The sequence below is a fragment of the Elephantulus edwardii genome, unplaced genomic scaffold, assembly GCF_000299155.1.
Source record: "Elephantulus edwardii isolate Elephantulus edwardi_28Jun2011 unplaced genomic scaffold, EleEdw1.0 scaffold00087, whole genome shotgun sequence".
Lineage (NCBI taxonomy): Eukaryota > Metazoa > Chordata > Mammalia > Macroscelidea > Macroscelididae > Elephantulus > Elephantulus edwardii.
The window spans coordinates 7,292,448-7,310,248 of NW_006399837.1; the positions used below are offsets into that span (position 1 = coordinate 7,292,448).

At 38.6% G+C, this 17,801-nt stretch overlaps 1 protein-coding gene across 2 annotated transcripts in view; it reads right to left on the reverse strand.

Annotated features, from left to right (window-relative positions):
* CUL3 (cullin 3) overlaps positions 1-17,801 on the reverse strand; it is a 110,699-nt gene that overhangs the window by 49,358 nt on the left and 43,540 nt on the right. For both annotated transcript variants that reach the window (XM_006890284.1, XM_006890285.1), the window contains one exon: positions 7,713-7,826. In XM_006890284.1, coding sequence (XP_006890346.1) covers positions 7,713-7,826 — 114 coding nt within the window. The remainder of the gene's footprint in view (positions 1-7,712; positions 7,827-17,801) is intronic.

Genomic DNA, 17,801 nt, shown 5'->3' on the forward strand with positions numbered 1-17,801 from the left:
TGCATGTTTAGGCTAAAATCTTCACACTACCAAGTTGCCAAGTCTGTTATCTCAAGAGGTCACTGGCAGATTATAACAGTGGGCCTTTCTGTTAGCAGCTAAGTGTTCAACCACTGGACCACTATTGTTGCTTGTTTTTAAACGAGACTTGAGAAACCATAATCATCTGTCCAAGCAAGTGTACATGTTATAAAGAGGAAATAAATGCTTAGAAAATGTGGTTACTAAAAATAAGTATACTATACTAACATTAATATATATTTAGTAAATATCTACGGAATGAATTAATTTATGCTCATAGTACAATAAGAAGGTACAAGAAATTTGGTAAAGTCAACCAAAAGACTTCGTCTGTGAAGAAGTATAGCAAAATAGTGAAGACTATGAGTTTTAAACTTACTACTACAGGCCTTATTAACTATTTGATTTTTTCCGAGCTAATCTCTATCCTCCGTTCTTAACCATCCTCTACATCCATCCCATACATTAAGCTTAAACTGAAAATAAAATTAAAACAAGTACATGAGCACTGGTGGCCAAGTGACAAGAAACTGCACTGCAATCTCGAAGGCACATGGTTCAAATTCATCTGCTCCCCTGTGATTAACTGCCTCTGAAAACCTGCTGGAGGGTCAGCCATGGGCTGGTTCCAACTCAACGGAACACAACAATAACCATGTGAGAATAAAAGTAACTACTCATACTATATTACACCCAAATTTAGAGGACATGACAGGGATATACTTGAAGCCCTGAATGAATGCAAAGAGCAAAGACCTGACAAGCTGTTGAATGACATCAAGGCCATAAAACATGAAGAAAGCAAAAGTCACTTTAAAAAAGGAACAAAAAACCCCCCACAAACCCCCAAACCACCCCCCCAAAAAAAGGAAAGAAAGAAAAGACAAAAATAGATGCCAGAAAAGGCCCTGAAAGTTGCTCTTGAAGGCAGAAAAGCTAAAGCAAAAAGATATGAAAATGTAAAAAAAGTTGAACATCTCAAGCTAAAATAGAATGTTCAAAAATTCAAGCCTAGAGTGTCATTAAAAGAATATTCCATTGCAAAATAATGGAATGGTACATGAAGCATCCAAGAAAAGATAGAAGAAATATACATAGTAAAAACAACAAATGGTTTGACAGTGAACCACTTCAGGGGGTAGCACTTGATAAAGAATCAATTCTATCAAAGGAAGAAGTCTAAGTAACACAGGGATTGACAAAAAAAAATGGCTCCAGGAACTGAACAAGTATCAACTGAGGTGTTTCAAACAGGCAAATAAAGCCCTGGCTATGTTAACATATCTACGTCAAAGTTTGATTATCTGCATATATTCCAAAAAAGGGGGACGAGAGCATAGAAATTATACCACATACAAGTAAAATTTTATGAACAATAACTTGAGAAATGGATATAGACATGGAACTGGCAGAAATTGACATTAACTCCAGAAGAGGCTTGGCATGAGGACTACTGGTAAACTAATGTTAAGCAGCTGCACTACAAACCTGGAGGCATGAGGTTTAAATCCTCCAGCTTCTCCATGGGAAAAAAAGGGCAATCTCCTCCATGTGATTAAGTGCCTCCAAAAACTCACTGGAGGATCAATGATGGATCGATCGGCTGAGTATGGACTCAACAGAACAAAAAAAAAACACAATTAAAATGGTTGATGGATGATGGTGAAAAATAGAGAAAACCAGAAAAGAAGTTTACTTGTGTTTAATGACTGCAAAGTCATTCAACTATATGTTTCATAATATACTGTGGTTAACACTAAAAAGAATGGGAATTCCAGAACACTTAACTGTGCTTATGTGGAACCTGTAGACAGATCAAGAAACTGTCCTTTGAACAGAATGAAGGAATAATACAAGTTTAAAATAACTAAAGGGGTGTTTCAGGGATGTTATCGCTTCATCAAACTCATTCACTGTGTATGCTGAGCAAATAAACTGAAAAGCAAGACTATATGAAGAACAGCACCAGGACTAGAGGAAGACTCATTAACATGAGAAATGCAGATGACATCATTTTGCTGGCAGTTAAAAAAGACGTGAAGCGCTACTATTGAAGTTCAGTGTGGATTATACTTCAACATCAAGAAAACAAAAATCCTCACAACTAGTGTCATAAGCATTACCTTGATAAATGGAGAAAAGCTGAAGATGTCAATGATTTCATTATACTAGTATCCGTATAAAACATTCATGGAGCAGCAGTCAAGAAATCAAATGACATACTGCGCTGGGCAATCCTGCTGCCAAGTGCCTCGTCCTAAAAAGGAAAGATGTTATACCTTTCATTTATAACTATCCCACCCTCAAAATTTATTTTGTTGTTGTTGAGAATATACACAGCAAAACATACACAAATTCAAGTTTCTACACTCACAAAGATTCTCACCAGGAAACAATTGGCAACATCATGATAGATGGGGGGAAAAACTGAAGTTGTTAACAATTTCACCTTGCTCGGGTCTATAATCAACACTCTTGGCACCAGCAGTCAGGAAATCAAAAGAGGAACTACATTAGGAAAGTCTATTGTCAGGGACCTCTCCAGAGGGCTAGAGAGCAACACTGTCAGTCTACAGACTAAAGTTGTACCTGATCCAAGCCATGGTTTTCTCAATTGCTGCTATATTTAAGAACTGGATACTGACAAAAGACGACAGAAGAATCAAAGCCTTTGAGTTGTGGTGCTGGAGGAGAATACGGAATATGTCATGAACTGCCAGGAGAACAAACAGGTCTGTCCTGGAGAAGGTGAAACAAGGTTGTTCCTTAGAAACAAGGATTTTGAAACTGTCTTAGATATTTTGGGCAGGAGGGACTAGTGCTTGGAGAAGGACATCATACTTCAAAGGGTAGAAGGTCATGACAGGACAGGAAGACCCTGGATAAGAGGGACTTATACGGTGACTGGTAACAGGGTCAAGTGTGTTGGAGACAGTGAGGTTGGCTCAGCACAGGGCAAGTTTCAGAGGCACTGTTCACAGGGTCACTGAGTCATAAGTCAATTTGACAGCAAATAACAATAAAACCACATACAATTTAGAACACAGATTCCATTCTTTGATATGTGCAAGCATATCATTCTCTTTTCCTGAGTTAACACTAAGGTACGCCTGACCCAAGCCATGGTAATTCCAATTGCTTCACATGCATGTAAAGTTACACAAAATAAGGAAGATGGGATAAGACCTTTTATCTTTAATTGTAGTGCTGGTGAGTAATACTGAATACATCACAGACTACCCAAAAAACAGTATATCTGGCTTAGAAGTCAGGATAGAGATACCGTCTCAAATATATTTTGGCTATATTATTAGGAGGGGGCATTCCCAAGGCAATTACATCATATGGTAGGAAATGTACAGTCAGTGAAAGCGAAAGACATTCAATAAGATGGAATGGCACAGGACAGTGACTACAACAACAGCTTAAGTAGAGTCGAGGTTGTAAAGTGACGCAGGATTGGACAAGATTTCGTTATGTTGTACTCACAGGGTCACTAAGAATAGGTGGTGACTGCATGATATCCAACACCACCAACCTATTCTTAATCGGATCCCACAGAAGTGCTTCAAGGTACCCATAACTTGAAAACTGCCTATCAAAGAAAGAGCGAGTGAGCCAGAGTGTGTGCGTGCGCACATACAAATATTTCTAGGAGAGAGTCCATGAATTCCAACTGTTCTCCTAGTGGTCGATCAAAAACATTAAGAATCACCCTGATCAACACTGAATTTTACTGTTAAGAATACAAATCTTTACCAGAGACTAAGTGGTTGTAAGCACATTTATGACACGGCAATAACAAAAACCTGGTCTTTAGTGTAGCATTAAATATTTTCTCACTATTCCAAACTTCCTATTTGCAGCAATCTATTTCATATAAAATTTCCTTTCTTTTATTACATCAGAAAATGTGTTCTGTATTTGTGACTGTACCACAAGACCTCCTTCTTGCAGGGCACAGGGCAGATTCTTGTACCTTTAACCAAATCATCACAGACTGCTAACCAGTACAGAGAAACAAACCACTGACAGGGCACAGCGACTGCAGTGTTTATGGTTCTATTAATAATTTTAAGCAGGAGTTGAGATGAAAAGTAAGAGAATTCAAAAACGCCTAACTATCAAGCACAAAAAGCTTGACCTTTATAGAATTTATAATGAAGCACTGGCTATATTTTCTGTATTTGCTCTAATCACAAAAAGATACCAAGGGGACTACACACTTAGGTCTCTGGTACAAAGTCAGAGCACAAATGGGGAAAAGCTATCATGAACAGATTCTGCTTACAAAAAAGCTGCTACAAACACTACACAGGGGTGACACTAACAGGCCAAAAACTCGTGGATTCTGTTAATAAGGACTACGATAAACTCTATGAAGAAGAGTACTGGTACAATGAGAGTACTTGTACTTGGGGAAAATATATGGCATAGGTAAGGAAAAGTTTGCCAGAAATTTAAAACTTGAAAGATGAGTAGCAATAAGCCAAATGAAGAAAACTCTATAATATTTCTAGGTATGTATGAGATTCCATAAGACAGTAACCTATTCAGATCTGTGGTTTAAAATATTAACTGTAAGAAATCTGTGGAAGCCACTAAAGACCACAATGTAAGTTAAAAGACTAATTACTGACTTAGCAAAAGGTAAAGGTGGTGTGGGTTGTAGGTAGTGAACATAAAAACAGAATGAAACTGTAGATTTTAGACATAAAAGAAATACTTGGCAGAAAAGCAAAGTATGACGTATGCACAGAAAAGAAACTCAACAATAGGAATGATAGTGATTTTAAACTTATTGACATCTACCAATTCTGAGGGACTTCTCAGACAATGAAAGAACCTATTAACTAGACAAATATATAAGCCTAAGTCTCAGAAAATGAGCCTAAGAACCCTAATTGTAAGAATCATCTGTTCAGAATGAATGAGGCGAGAAGTGTGAATAAGGAAAAAAAGTCTAGAATAAAGCTTCAAAATGGACTATAGAGTAGAAAGGAGGAAGGAGAGTGGCTGAGAAGGAACAATCAGAAAGGGATGTCGTGTCACAGTGAAGAGTCTGAAAGAAAGGAATGGTCAATTTTGCCAAATGCTGCTGAAAAATCAAGGATGATGAGGATTAGGAGTGATCTCTGCACTGACAGATTTACAGACATCATGGTAACCACAATAAGGGCCAAAAAATTAACTGCAGAGTAAAGGAAAAAGTTTAATGAGAACATGTTCAAGTCAACAGGAGGTAAGAAGAGGGAAACAACATGTGTCAATCTTTCTTACCAGACATGAAGTGATGAATGACGGAGACTTTGGGAAACTATTCAGAGGTTCACCAGAGCATTTCATGGACTTTTATTTTCAAGATGTGAGTAGTCTGAACATGTCTATTAATAAGTAAGATGCTGAAACTATACACAGCACAGGTGGAAGAGAAATAAGTCTTTGATATTAGACAATGTCTTATTAAAAAAAGAGAAAAATACAACACTAAAGAGAAAACACAAAGAACAAAAGTTGTAGATACCATAACAAAGAAATAAACAGAACTCTCATCTGATGCTCTACCTTGTTTAAGATGATGATGAGATCATTTACTAAGGATGAGGGTACCAGAGGAGAGCCGGGAGGCTTGCAGACAATGTGGTAAAGTGAGCTGCTTAGTGAAAGAGTAAAACTGCTGGGCAGCACAGAGGAGCTACTAGAATTTCCTGACAATGATAAATAGTGGCAGTCATCTCACCATGTATGGTTTCCTCCAACAGAAGCACTGGATTAGTACGTGGCTGGGCTTACCCAGGACTGAGTGCTACCAGAAGGGACAAAAACAGTCACACTACCATTACTATGGGCCAAGCTTTGCAAATGATTATATACAGTTAGTTGCCTTAAGCCTCTGTACTACTCTACCTAATTAGGTGTTTTTATTTTCTAAATGAGGAAGGTGAGGCATAAACTACCTTCTTGACTGTGGTCACATAAAAAGCGAAAGAGGAAATAAAGTTTGAGAGTGCATTTGCACAACATGAGAAAGTGAAATAAAGCATACATACATACTTAAAAAACATCTTCTGTCAACAGAAATGGAGCACGACATTGCAAGTAGTCAGTTTCCCAGCAAAGTATTAAAATGAAGCTCAGAAAGACTAATTTAAATTCTTCTATCTTTTGTCAACTACTCGAAAATTTTCAATGAAAAATTTCAGGTACTTCTATCAAGTTCCTGAAAACTACCGTTCTCTAGCCCCTTTACCACTAACAGTAACAGAGCGAAGTGAATTCATTTGCAGAACAAAACTTTACAATTGTGTTTGCTTTCATTGTAACTGAGGTAAAAATAACATGATTCTCTCAAGAGACTAGGACAAGCTGTCACTACAATTAAAAATAAAAACTAAGAAACTATCGAGGAGCAATGATGTCAGTTTGAGGACTAAGGTGTGTCTAATTCAAACCATAGTCTTTTCAATCACTTGCTTTGCATGTGAGAGCTAGACAATAAATAAGGCTGAGAGGAGAAGAATTGATGCTTTTGAGCTGTTGCGTTGGGAGTACTGATTATTCTATGGACTGCGAAAGGAACAAATATGTCTTGGACAAAGTGCAGCCAGACTACTCCTTAGAGGCAAAGATAATAAAGCTTCATCTCACATAGTTTGGGCATGTTGCTAGGAGAGGCTATTCCTCGGAGGGACATCATGCTTGGAAAGCAGGAGGCTCACAAAAGACAAGCCCAAGTAGATTGACACAGTGACTGTAGCAACAGACTCTAGTGCGTCAAAAAGTATGAAGATGGGATAGGATAGGACAGGGTTCAAATCTGTTTTTCTTAGGGCTGCTATGGGTCATACTTGTCAAGTTAACACCTAACAACAAGAAACTGGAATAAAAATTAGAAATAGAGAATTTTGGGGTAGAAAAAAAAAAATCACGGTCTTATTTCCAAACATAAAAACAGAAGTAACAAGAAAGGTCACTAGAATATAACATCTTTCACTCAAACAATAATAACTAAGCATGGTGAATCTGGCTTCATTCTATACTACTACTACTATTTAAAATAACAACAAAACAATAGTTCAATCCCCTTTAAAGTTTTATTGAACTGCCTAGTCAATCCTTCCCATACGAGCCTGCTAAACAAGTAAGAACACAATCATATTCAAAATAAACAGTAATGAGTAAAAATGAAATATGCACTGAAGCACCTAAACACCTTAAAGACAACAGGCCACCATCATGTAGTGCAAGGATTTGCAAAGGACACATATGGAGGACAGTTTATTAGAGTATAATTACTACCATATTAAGATAGCATCTTCTGTCACCAAAGATACACAAACATTAAAACCTCTAAGAGAATAATTGGTTTCACTTAACTACTCTTACAGAAGATGATGTTATCCTGGGCTTCTCAGTATTTCTCTTTAAGTACAAGTGCTACTAGACGCAAGGGGGGGGTGGGGGGGGGGAGATTACAATCTTTCCCTTCTGGCCATTCATTCTAATCATTCAATAATTACACAACAAGTAAGGATTACTGGTCATACAAACTGACCTTGACTATCACAAAAGAAACATGATTTATGTTTTAAAATTACAATTGGCAAGTATCATCCAACTAAACTTAACACAAAGATACTGTGTTTGCAGATGGTTAACTTCTTAAAAGAAAAAAGAACAGAAAGACTTACCATATACATTAGTATGTCTCTAATCATCACCATAGCTGTTTGATGATCATTCCAAGCTTGATTTAGCGTTTGAAGAAAGTTGTTATTCAATGAATTTAGTACATCTTCTCGCACCTATTGAAGAAGAGTTCATTACAGTTTATTTACATACAATCATATATATATATTCATGTATCTTATCAATAAAATAATGCAATCCTCAATTTTAAAATCAAACAAATACATTTTAGGCCAGAGAATGCATGATGAGCTTTACTCTCTAATTTAACCTATTAAATATTAAATGTAAATATATGGGCCAGAGACCAACACTCTCTTGAATCATAAACCAACCTCCTGGGCATTCATTTCGCAATCTTTCATGATGCAACATTACAGTCAGAAAAAAATCTTAAATTTTCATAATAAACTACATAGAAAATGGTACCAAGCAAATTCCTACCACCTCCTCCAATTCCTTCTCTATAAATAAAGACTGAACACACTGGTTTTGTAGTCAGATCACCTGCACTTCATTTTCAGCTCCCTGACTAGATGTGTCGCCTTGGGTAAGTTATTACGTTTCTGTGCCCCAGTCTCCTTAATGTGATAAGAGTTTCTAACTTCTAGCATCATGGCAAAGATTAAAATAACACTGGTAATGGATGTCAGAAGAAATTCTGCATATTGCACTGGAGCACAGAGAAGCCAAAGCAGAAGGAAGAATTCAAGATACTAAAGAGTTGAATAGAAAATTCCAAAAGGCAGCACGGGATGACAAAACAAAATTTTACAATGAAATGTGCAAGGAGCTAGAGTCAGAAAATCAAAAGGGCCGATCTCGCTCAGCATTTCTAAAGCTCAAGGAACTGAAGAACAAATTCAAACCTCGAGTTGCTATAATCAAGGATGCTTTCGGCAGAATATTAAATGATCCAGAAAGTATTAAAAGAAGATGGAAAGAATATACTGAGTCACTGTATCTAAAGGAATTGGCAGACAGAGAAGAATTTCATGAAATAACATATGAGCAAGAGCCTATGGTGATGAAAGAAGAAGTTCAAGCTGCTTTTAAGGAAATAGGAAAAAATAAGGCCCCTGGAATAGATGGTATACCAATTGATGTATTTCAGCTAACAGATGCTGCTCTGGATGTGCTCACCAAGTTGTGCCAAGAAATCTGGAGAAGAGATCTATATTTGTTCCCATTCCAAAGAAGGATGACCCAACAGAGTGTGGAAACTATAGAATAATATCATTAATTTCACATGCAAGCAAGATTCTACTGTAGATTATCTATAAACGACACATCAGCACATCAGCAGAGAACTGTCGGAAGTCCAGGCTGGGTTTAGAAGGGGTCATAGTACTAGGGATATTGTAGCTAATGTTAGATGGATCTTAGCTGAAAGCAGGGAATACCAGAGGAATGTCTGTGTTTCATTGACTATGCAAAGGCATTTAACTGTGTGGATCATAACAAACCGTGACTGACTCTCAGAAGAATGGGAACCCCAGAATACTTGATCGTGCTAATGCGAAACCTATACTTAGACCAAGAGGCAGTCCTCAGAACAGAGCAGGGCAACAATGCATGGTTCAAAATTGGGAAGGGTGTACGCCAGGGATGTGTCCTATCGCCATAACTTTTCAACCTGTATACAGAACAGATTATCTGAGAGGCTGGGCACTATGAGAAGCTTGGATAATCTGCACAAAGACTGAAAAATATGGAGATAGGAGGCATCCCTTGTATAGACCTTTGCTGATCTTCAGTGACACAGTATTTCCTTGCTCTATTCTGATGACTATCTACTGACAGTCATGTGAGCACAAGTATTTTGAGATTCCATTTTCTTCCAAGGTTACAATTTGTTGTAATCCACACAGTTAAAGTAACACAACAGATGTCCCTTCAGTACTCTATGCTTTCAGCCAAGAGCCATCTAACATTTGCTATAATGTCCTTAGTGCCATGGCCTCTCTAAACCCAGTCTGCTCATCTGGCAATTCTGTTGTACTGTTCCAGTCACTTTGGAATAATCTTCAGCAGGATCTTGCTTGCACTTGAAATTAATGATACTTTTGATAATTTCCACACTGTAAGATCACCTTTTTTTTGGAATGGGAATAATAAATATGGATCTCTTCCAGTCAGTTCGTTAGGGAGTGGACCTCTAGTCTTCTTGGCATAACCTGGTGAGCACGTCCAGGGCTGCATCTGTTGGTTAAAATGTCAATTCATGTGACACCAATTCCTGAGGCCTTGTTTTTTTGAAATTCCTTCAGAGAAGCTTGAAGTTCTTCATCACCACAAGCTCTTGTTAACATACGTTGTTTCATGAAATGCTTCTGCGTCAGCCAGTTCTTTTTGGTACAGTGACTATATACGCCTTCCATCTTCTTTTGATGCTGCCTCCTCAGTCATTAACATTCTGCTCACAATATCCTTAAGTATTGTAATTCAAGGCTTGAATTGTTCTTCAGTTCCTTCAGCTTAAGAATGTTAAGCGAGTTCGTCCCTTTTGATTTTCTGACTCCAACTCTTTGCACAATTCTTTATAATACTCTCTTTGGTCCTCTGCACTGACCTTTAAAATGCTCCGTTTTGCTCCTTAACTTCTTGATTTCTTCCCCCTGTTGTGGCTTCTCAGAATTATACTGCATTATTCAAAGTCTCTTGTGACATCCATCTCAGATGACATGATATATTGTTGATGTTTTCCTCTTGAGTCTGAACCAACTTTGAACTGACCCTCCAATGAGTTTTCAGAGGCTCAGAAGGAAATTGTCCATCCTTCTGCAATGGTGGATTTGAACACTTGGCTTTTGGTTGGCATCCTAACTCCTTACCTCTATGCCGCCAAGACTGACAGCTACAAACAACAAATCTGAACCCTGTCCTCTCCTATGCCACCCTCACCCTTCCTGACAAACTTGAGACCACTGCTGCCAGTCACTGTATCAATCTGTTTAGTTGACGATTGTCTTCTTTCTTTACCATCCTAGCACCTTTCCATGCATGATGACCCTCTCCAAGGCACAGCCTCTCCTAACAACATGCCCAGAGTACGTGAGATGAAGCTCTGCAAATCACGCTCATTATCAGAAGCAAGATTGTGTCATCTGCATAATGTTATTGATGAGTCTTTCTCCAATCCTGATGGCACATTCTTCTTCATAGAGGAGGAATTCCATTGATTTCTATGTAATATATTTTGTTCTAGTATTATTACGATTTTAATGTAACCATTATGTGAAATTTAGTGTTTCAGTGAAAGACTTAATGAAGACTTTTGTAGATAGGCACATTTTCTGTTTTTTAGATTGTTTTGTAGTGTTAGTTACCTTTGATTCCAAATGAACAAAGACCAGATGAGTGTGGGAGGATATCAAGAATATTATACATTAAGAATGCAGAAGGTCTCTATAAGGACAGGAGGAAGAACAAGGCCAGGTGACGGCAGTTGAACAAGCCATAAAATACTCATTTGCTAGTTAAAGTTGAAGGAAATGAAAACAAGTACATGAGAGAAAAAGTGTAATCCTGAGTATTAACCATCTTAATCTAGGTACTACCTCAATAGTGTATTTGATACATTGAATACTATTATCAAAGATTCAAGTTGTGAGATGAAATCAAGGACATCACAGGTGAAGAAAGCACAAAGACATTTAAAAAGATGGGAAACAAAGAAAAGCCCAAAATGGATGTCAGATTTAAAAGCAGAGAAGCTAAAATCAAGACAGTAAGGGCACTGAACAGCAGCTGGAGAAAACAAAATACTGTAATTAATAGTGTGTAAACCTGGAGTTAGAAAACCAAAATGATTAACAGCCAGTGTTGTTCAATCTTAAAAGGAAAAAATTCAAGTCTTGAGCTGCAATATTTATGGATTCTATTAGGGAAAATCTTGAATGATGCAGGAAGCATCAAAATAAAATGGAAGGAAGACTGCAGAAATTACTGAACAATAGCATTAATACCACAAGCAATTAAATTCTGCTGGAGAGTATTTTAAAAATGGCTGAAACAACACATGAACAAGGAACCACCAGAAATTCAGGCTGGATTCAGAAAAGGCTGTGGAACTATGGACATCATTACTAAAGTCAGCTGGAAGCTGGCTAAAGGCAGAAAATAGCAGAAAGATGCTTACTTGTGCTTGATAACTATGCAAATGTACAACACTAAGAAGAATGAGAATTCTAGAACACTTAAGTTGTGCTCATATGGAACCTGTTCAAATGACCAGAGGCAGGTATCTGAACAGAACAAGTGTATGATGCATGGCTAAGATTGCATCCTTTCACCATTATCTATTCGATCTATATATTGAGCAAATAATCTGAGGATCTGGACCACATAAAGAACATCACATCAGGATTGGAGGAACTATCAATAATCTGAGGCATGCAGATAATACAACTTTTCTTGTAGAGAATGAGAACAACTTGAATCACTTACTGATAAAGTTAATAAATACAGTCTTCAGTGAAAGTATGATTATACTTCCCCATTAATAAAACAAAAATTCTCACAATTGAGCCAGTATACATAACGATAGAGAAAAGATTGAAGGTCTCAATTATTTCATTTCACTTGGATCTATAATCAACACCATGGTAGGAGCAACCAAGGAATCAGAGTGCAAATCACATTGCATAAATTACTGTCAAGGACCTTTTAAGGTGGGAGGAAGCACTTAAAAGGTGGGAGGGTGTCACTTAAAAGACAAAAGTAAATGTTTCTGACTTAAGTCCTTATATGGTGGCCTAGTCCATAGGGAGTTGCACTGCTATCTCTGGTAGTTTAAACCCACCAGCGAATCCATAAGAGAAAGACTACACCTCTGGCTGTTTAAATTCCTAAGTAGCTCCCTAGGGAGCTTGAGTGGCCTTGTGGTATTAAGCCACACTGCAATTCCAAAGGCACGTGGTTCGAATCCATCAGTGGCTCTGGGGGAGGATGATGGGTAATTGCCTCCCCTGTGATTTACTGCCTCAGAAAAGCTGCTGAAGGCTCAGCTAATGGTGAGCTGACTTGATGACACACAATAAGCAGCTCCATCGACGAAAGATGAGCAATCTCCTCCTGCACTATTTAGAGTCTCCAAAATCCTGCTAGCGGGTCAGGCATGAGTCGGTTCTGACTCATCAGCAATGTGTTTTGTTTTGTTTTTGACACATGTGAATGTGAAAGTTGGACAATGAGTGAGACAAAGGTAACCTGATGCCTTTGAATTGTCATTTAGTAAAGTACAATGAATTGATTGTGGACTACCAAAGACTCAAGACATCTAAGTTGTAGGACATGCAGCCTCCGAGGAGTGGAAAGGAAAGAGAGGAATTTGCCTCACATATTTTGGGTATGTTATCAAGAGAGTCAGTTCTTGGAAAATGGTATCATATTTGGAAAAGTAGAAGATCTACAAAACAAGAGGAAGACCTGCAACAAGATGGATTAACACGGTGAATTGTGAAAATGATGCAGAGCCAAGGAAGGGCTCATTTCTATTGCATACAGGTTTGCTCTGAAGAAAAGCTGGAAATTATGGCAAGACTCATCACAGAATCTTTACCCATGGTTGTTCAAGTACCAGCACTGGGGCCACTGTTGTTCTGTACCGTCAAACTGAAACTAACCCACAGCTGACCCATAAGTGGGTTTTCAGAGGCAGTTAATCACACAAGAGGAGACAACCTATCCTCCCATGGAGCTACAGGCAAATTTGAACTGTGGGTAATCTAGATTACAGGACAGTTTCTTACCACTAGGTCACCAGAGCTCCCTATCGAGGTCTTTAGGAGGCTGCTAATTAGACATGCCATGAGCTTGCTAGAAATGTACAATGGCAAGACTAGAATTTATGGTTTTTTTCCAATTCAACTCACTGCCATTAAGTCAGAACCAATACATAGCTCATCCTCTAGTGGATATTTATCACACTGCAAGAGACTGGTTCTCTTTCTCCAGCAGAACTGCTAATGAATTCAGACTAGCAGATAAGCACCACTTTTCGGCTAGCAGCACAACTCTCTGCAGGCTACGCCACCAGGGCTCCCACAAAATTCACTGCTATTGAATCAAAACAAAAACATGAAGGAAAAGGAAACTGCCCATCTCCCTTCAGCAGAGATTCAAACCACCAGAGGGGCACTACCTCTGCCTTAGCAGCACAACTCCCTAAAGACTATGGCACCAGCGCTTCCTCTTTTCAAGTGTTGTTGTTATGTGCTGTCGTGTCACCTGTGACTCACAGCAACCCTATGTACAACAGCTCTTAAGGCGGACCTGTCCGGAGCTAGACTCACTGACTCCTACACACCTACCCTCTTTACCCCAGCTACTCTATCAGTCCATCTCATCCCCTCCACCATTCCAAGCATGATGTCCTTCTCCAAGGACCGATCATCTCTCCTGGCCACATGCCCAAAGTATGAGAAGGAGCTTCAAAATCCTAGTCTCTACGGAGAAACTTGGTTACACCATCTCCAAGACAGCCCTATTTGTTTTCTTGGCAGTCCATGGTATGTTCAAGACTCTTCTCCAGCACCATAACTAAAAAGGCGTCAATTCTTCTTATGTCATCCTTAGTCACTGCCCAGCTATCTGATGCATATCAAATAACTGTGAAGACCATGGCCTGGATCAGGTGCACCTGAGTCTCCAGACTGACACTGATGCTTCTCAGTACCCTAACAGAGTTTCCCAGTATAATTCGTCTTTGATTTCCTGAGGGCTGGTGCCAAGAGTGTAGATTGTGGTGCCAAGCAAGCCTTTAAGTGTTAACAACTTCAAACTTGGTGCTGCAAACTGGCCTCGTGGTGAGAATCTTTGTCTTCTTGAAGCAAGTGCTTCAGGACCTCCTCAGTTTCAGCAAGGCTGTGTTGTCTGCCTAACACAGGTTGTTGATAAGTCTTCCTCCAATCCTGATGCCACATTGCTTCTCATAAAGTCCAGCCTCCTGAATGATCTATTCTGCCTATCTACTGAAAAGGTATGGAGACTGGATGCATCCCTAATACAATCCTTTCCTAGTTTTAAACCATGCCTCTTTGCTCTGTTTTGAAGACTGATTTTGCTGGTCCAAGTATAGGTTTTGCATGAGTACAATAATCAAGTGTTCAGAGATTCCCATTCTCCTCAAGGTTAGCCACAATTTGTTGTGATCTACACAGTCAAATGGCTTAAAGTTTTAGGTATTTTAAATTTTCTTAAGAATTAATTAAAAAAAAAACAAACCCTCACCACCATAGGGTATATTCTAACTCTATCAAGCCTACAAGAGAGCAGAAGCTGTAAATTTAATAGAAACAGACTGCTTCATCTAAGAAATAAGCAAGCTATTCATCTCAGAATCAAAATCATTCCTTGTGGCTCACTCTATGCTTTCAAACCAAACCACATTCACTGTCATCTGAATCTATTCCAACTTAAAGAGACCCTACAGGACAGAACTATACCAGGGTATTTCCAAAGCTATAAATCTTAACATAAGTACAAAGCTATTTCTCCCCAAGAAATTCAACTGGCAACACCTTTCAACTGGCAGTCAACCACTACACCAGCAGGGTGCCTTCTCTTTAACTACTCCAAAATGAAGTTATTAAAGGAATATGGATTTAATATCACACAGCAACCATTCACTCAGAAGAGTATATTAACTACCCCCATGCTGAAAACCAAAAGGTCCTACATTTAAGTGACTCTTTCCAACAAGCAAAGCAGGTTTCTAGCTAGGTACTATGGAAAAGATACAAGATACATTCAGAGACTTGACAATTTCCATAGGGAATAAAGGAAATGTCAGATATTGGCAGGCATCAAATCTAATGCAAAGCAAAAATACCAAAAGTAGCATCTGATAAGTCATTAAGTTCAAAGCAGAAGTCTAGAACAGTTATTTTCCTAACTTCATTCATACTGAACACTTGCATGTGAAAGTAAATTTAAAAAAAAACAAAAAAAACCCCCTCTAAATTTGGTATAGTTTTTAAAAAGAAACATTTTGTAGTTCCAATAGAAGTATTAACACATTTAAATGAATACATACTTAAAAATAACCAGGATTTTTGTTTTTACATAAAAACATGCCACAAAATGGCAGCTTTTTGCTTACTGGTTGCAAAAGCAGAATAGAACAACAAAGACAGACATTATGAATTAACATTTAAAGTCCTTTATTCCCAATACTTTAAGACAATTAAAACATGCCATTTAAGCCAATGTAACAAAATTGCCATAGATAAACTCAGAGCAAAGGTAAACTGGCAGAATTAGAAAATAAAGCATGCAAGCATAACAATATTGCAATTATTATTTTTATTTTCTCATATAGCACATAAAATAAGAACTAGAGTTACACAAATCTAGTTCCTGGAAAAATCACAAAGCTCAATCTTAACAAAAGGACTTTTATAGCCCCCAAATTACATCCTGCTTAAAAATAGCAGCCAGATTCAGTAATTAAGTTGAGTGGTGGTGGTGAAGTGCAGCTCTGACACTTGCCCTATGCTGACAGATACATCACCCTCCATCAAGAGACGTATCTCTAAGTCATTAAGATATAAACCAAGACGGTCTCCATTTGGACTACAAATTTTTTAGAGATTCGTTTCAATACACATTATTATTGCATATAGTTAACACTTAATAATTGCCTATTAAAATGAATCCCTAGGAATCCTACTAGCAGTGTAAATTTCTAGGAATGTCCTTTTAAGTCACTGTGTTCTTGATATTTATAATCTATTGTGATCGTTAAGAGAGCTCTGGTGGCTTACAACCGCCAACCCACCCAGCTGCTCTGTGGTAGAAGGAAATCTTTTGTGATTTACTGCCTCTGAAAACCCACTGGAGGGTCACCCATGGGTTGGTTCCCACTACCTAGTACACAACAATTTTGACTGTTAATATTATGTGTCCAAGTGACCTAAGCATTCTATGTGTTGTAAATTCTAATCATTATCATTTTAGTTAATAAGACAAGATAAGAAGCAGTTCTGTACAGACCTGATCAGTATGACCTGGTGAGGTCTCTTCAGTGGTGTGATCCACAATGAATGTATGTACTGACTGGGCCAAAGCCATCACTATACAACCTTCAACCCTAACAACTAGACCTTGGATTCCTCAGTCTCTGAAGCTCAAAGTCTTAAAAACGTCTTGGACATCCAATGACCCTGCTCCCTAGCAACTCTGCATTCCTCAGCCTCAGAAGCTAGCAGTCTTGAAAGCCAGCTATTTGTGCCTCCTTCTGTGCCATGGTTTTCCTGACTCATCAGCATCCACAGACCATTTTTCCTGAGTTACAGCCAACAGACCCAGGATTTGCCAACCTCTATTAGGATCACTTATTAATAACCTTCATTTTGCAAATGACACAACTTTGCTTGCTGAAAGTGAGGACTTGAAGCACCTGCTGCAGAAGACCAAACTGTTGTTGTGTACCATCGAGTCAGAGCCAAACTATAACTGACCCTCCAGCGGGTTATAAGCAGTAGTAGTTGTATGGGAAGAGACTGCTCAGCCTTCTCCTGTGGAGCAACCAGTGGATTTGAACTGTGTGCCTTTGGGATTGCAGTACAGATTCTTACCACTAAGCCACACTGAGAAAGTCTTTGAGAGAGACCTCTCCAAATTTTTGAGGAGCAACAATGTTAGTTTGAGGACTAAGATGGGTCTGATTTAGGCCATGCTCTTTTCAATCACTTGCTATGATGCCAAGAGCTGGACAATGAATAAGGATGACAGAAGAACTGATGCCTTTGAACTGTGGTATTGGAGAAAAGTACTGAATATCCCAGAGACTGTCAAAATAACAAATAGACAAGTCTTGGAAAGTGCTGCCAGAGTATTATTCTTGGAGGCAAAGATGATCAAGTTTACCTTGGGCAGACTTCTAGGAAAGGCTATTCCTTGGAGAGGAACATCATACTTGGGAAGGTGGAAGGACGGCAGAGGAGATAAAGGCCCTCAATCAAGTGGGTTGACACTGTGCACTAGTTGCTGCAGCAATGGGCTCTGGTGTGTCAAGACGGTGTGTGAAGACAGCACAGGGTTCAGATCTGAGTCATTATAAGTTGTAGGTGACTTGACACCTCACA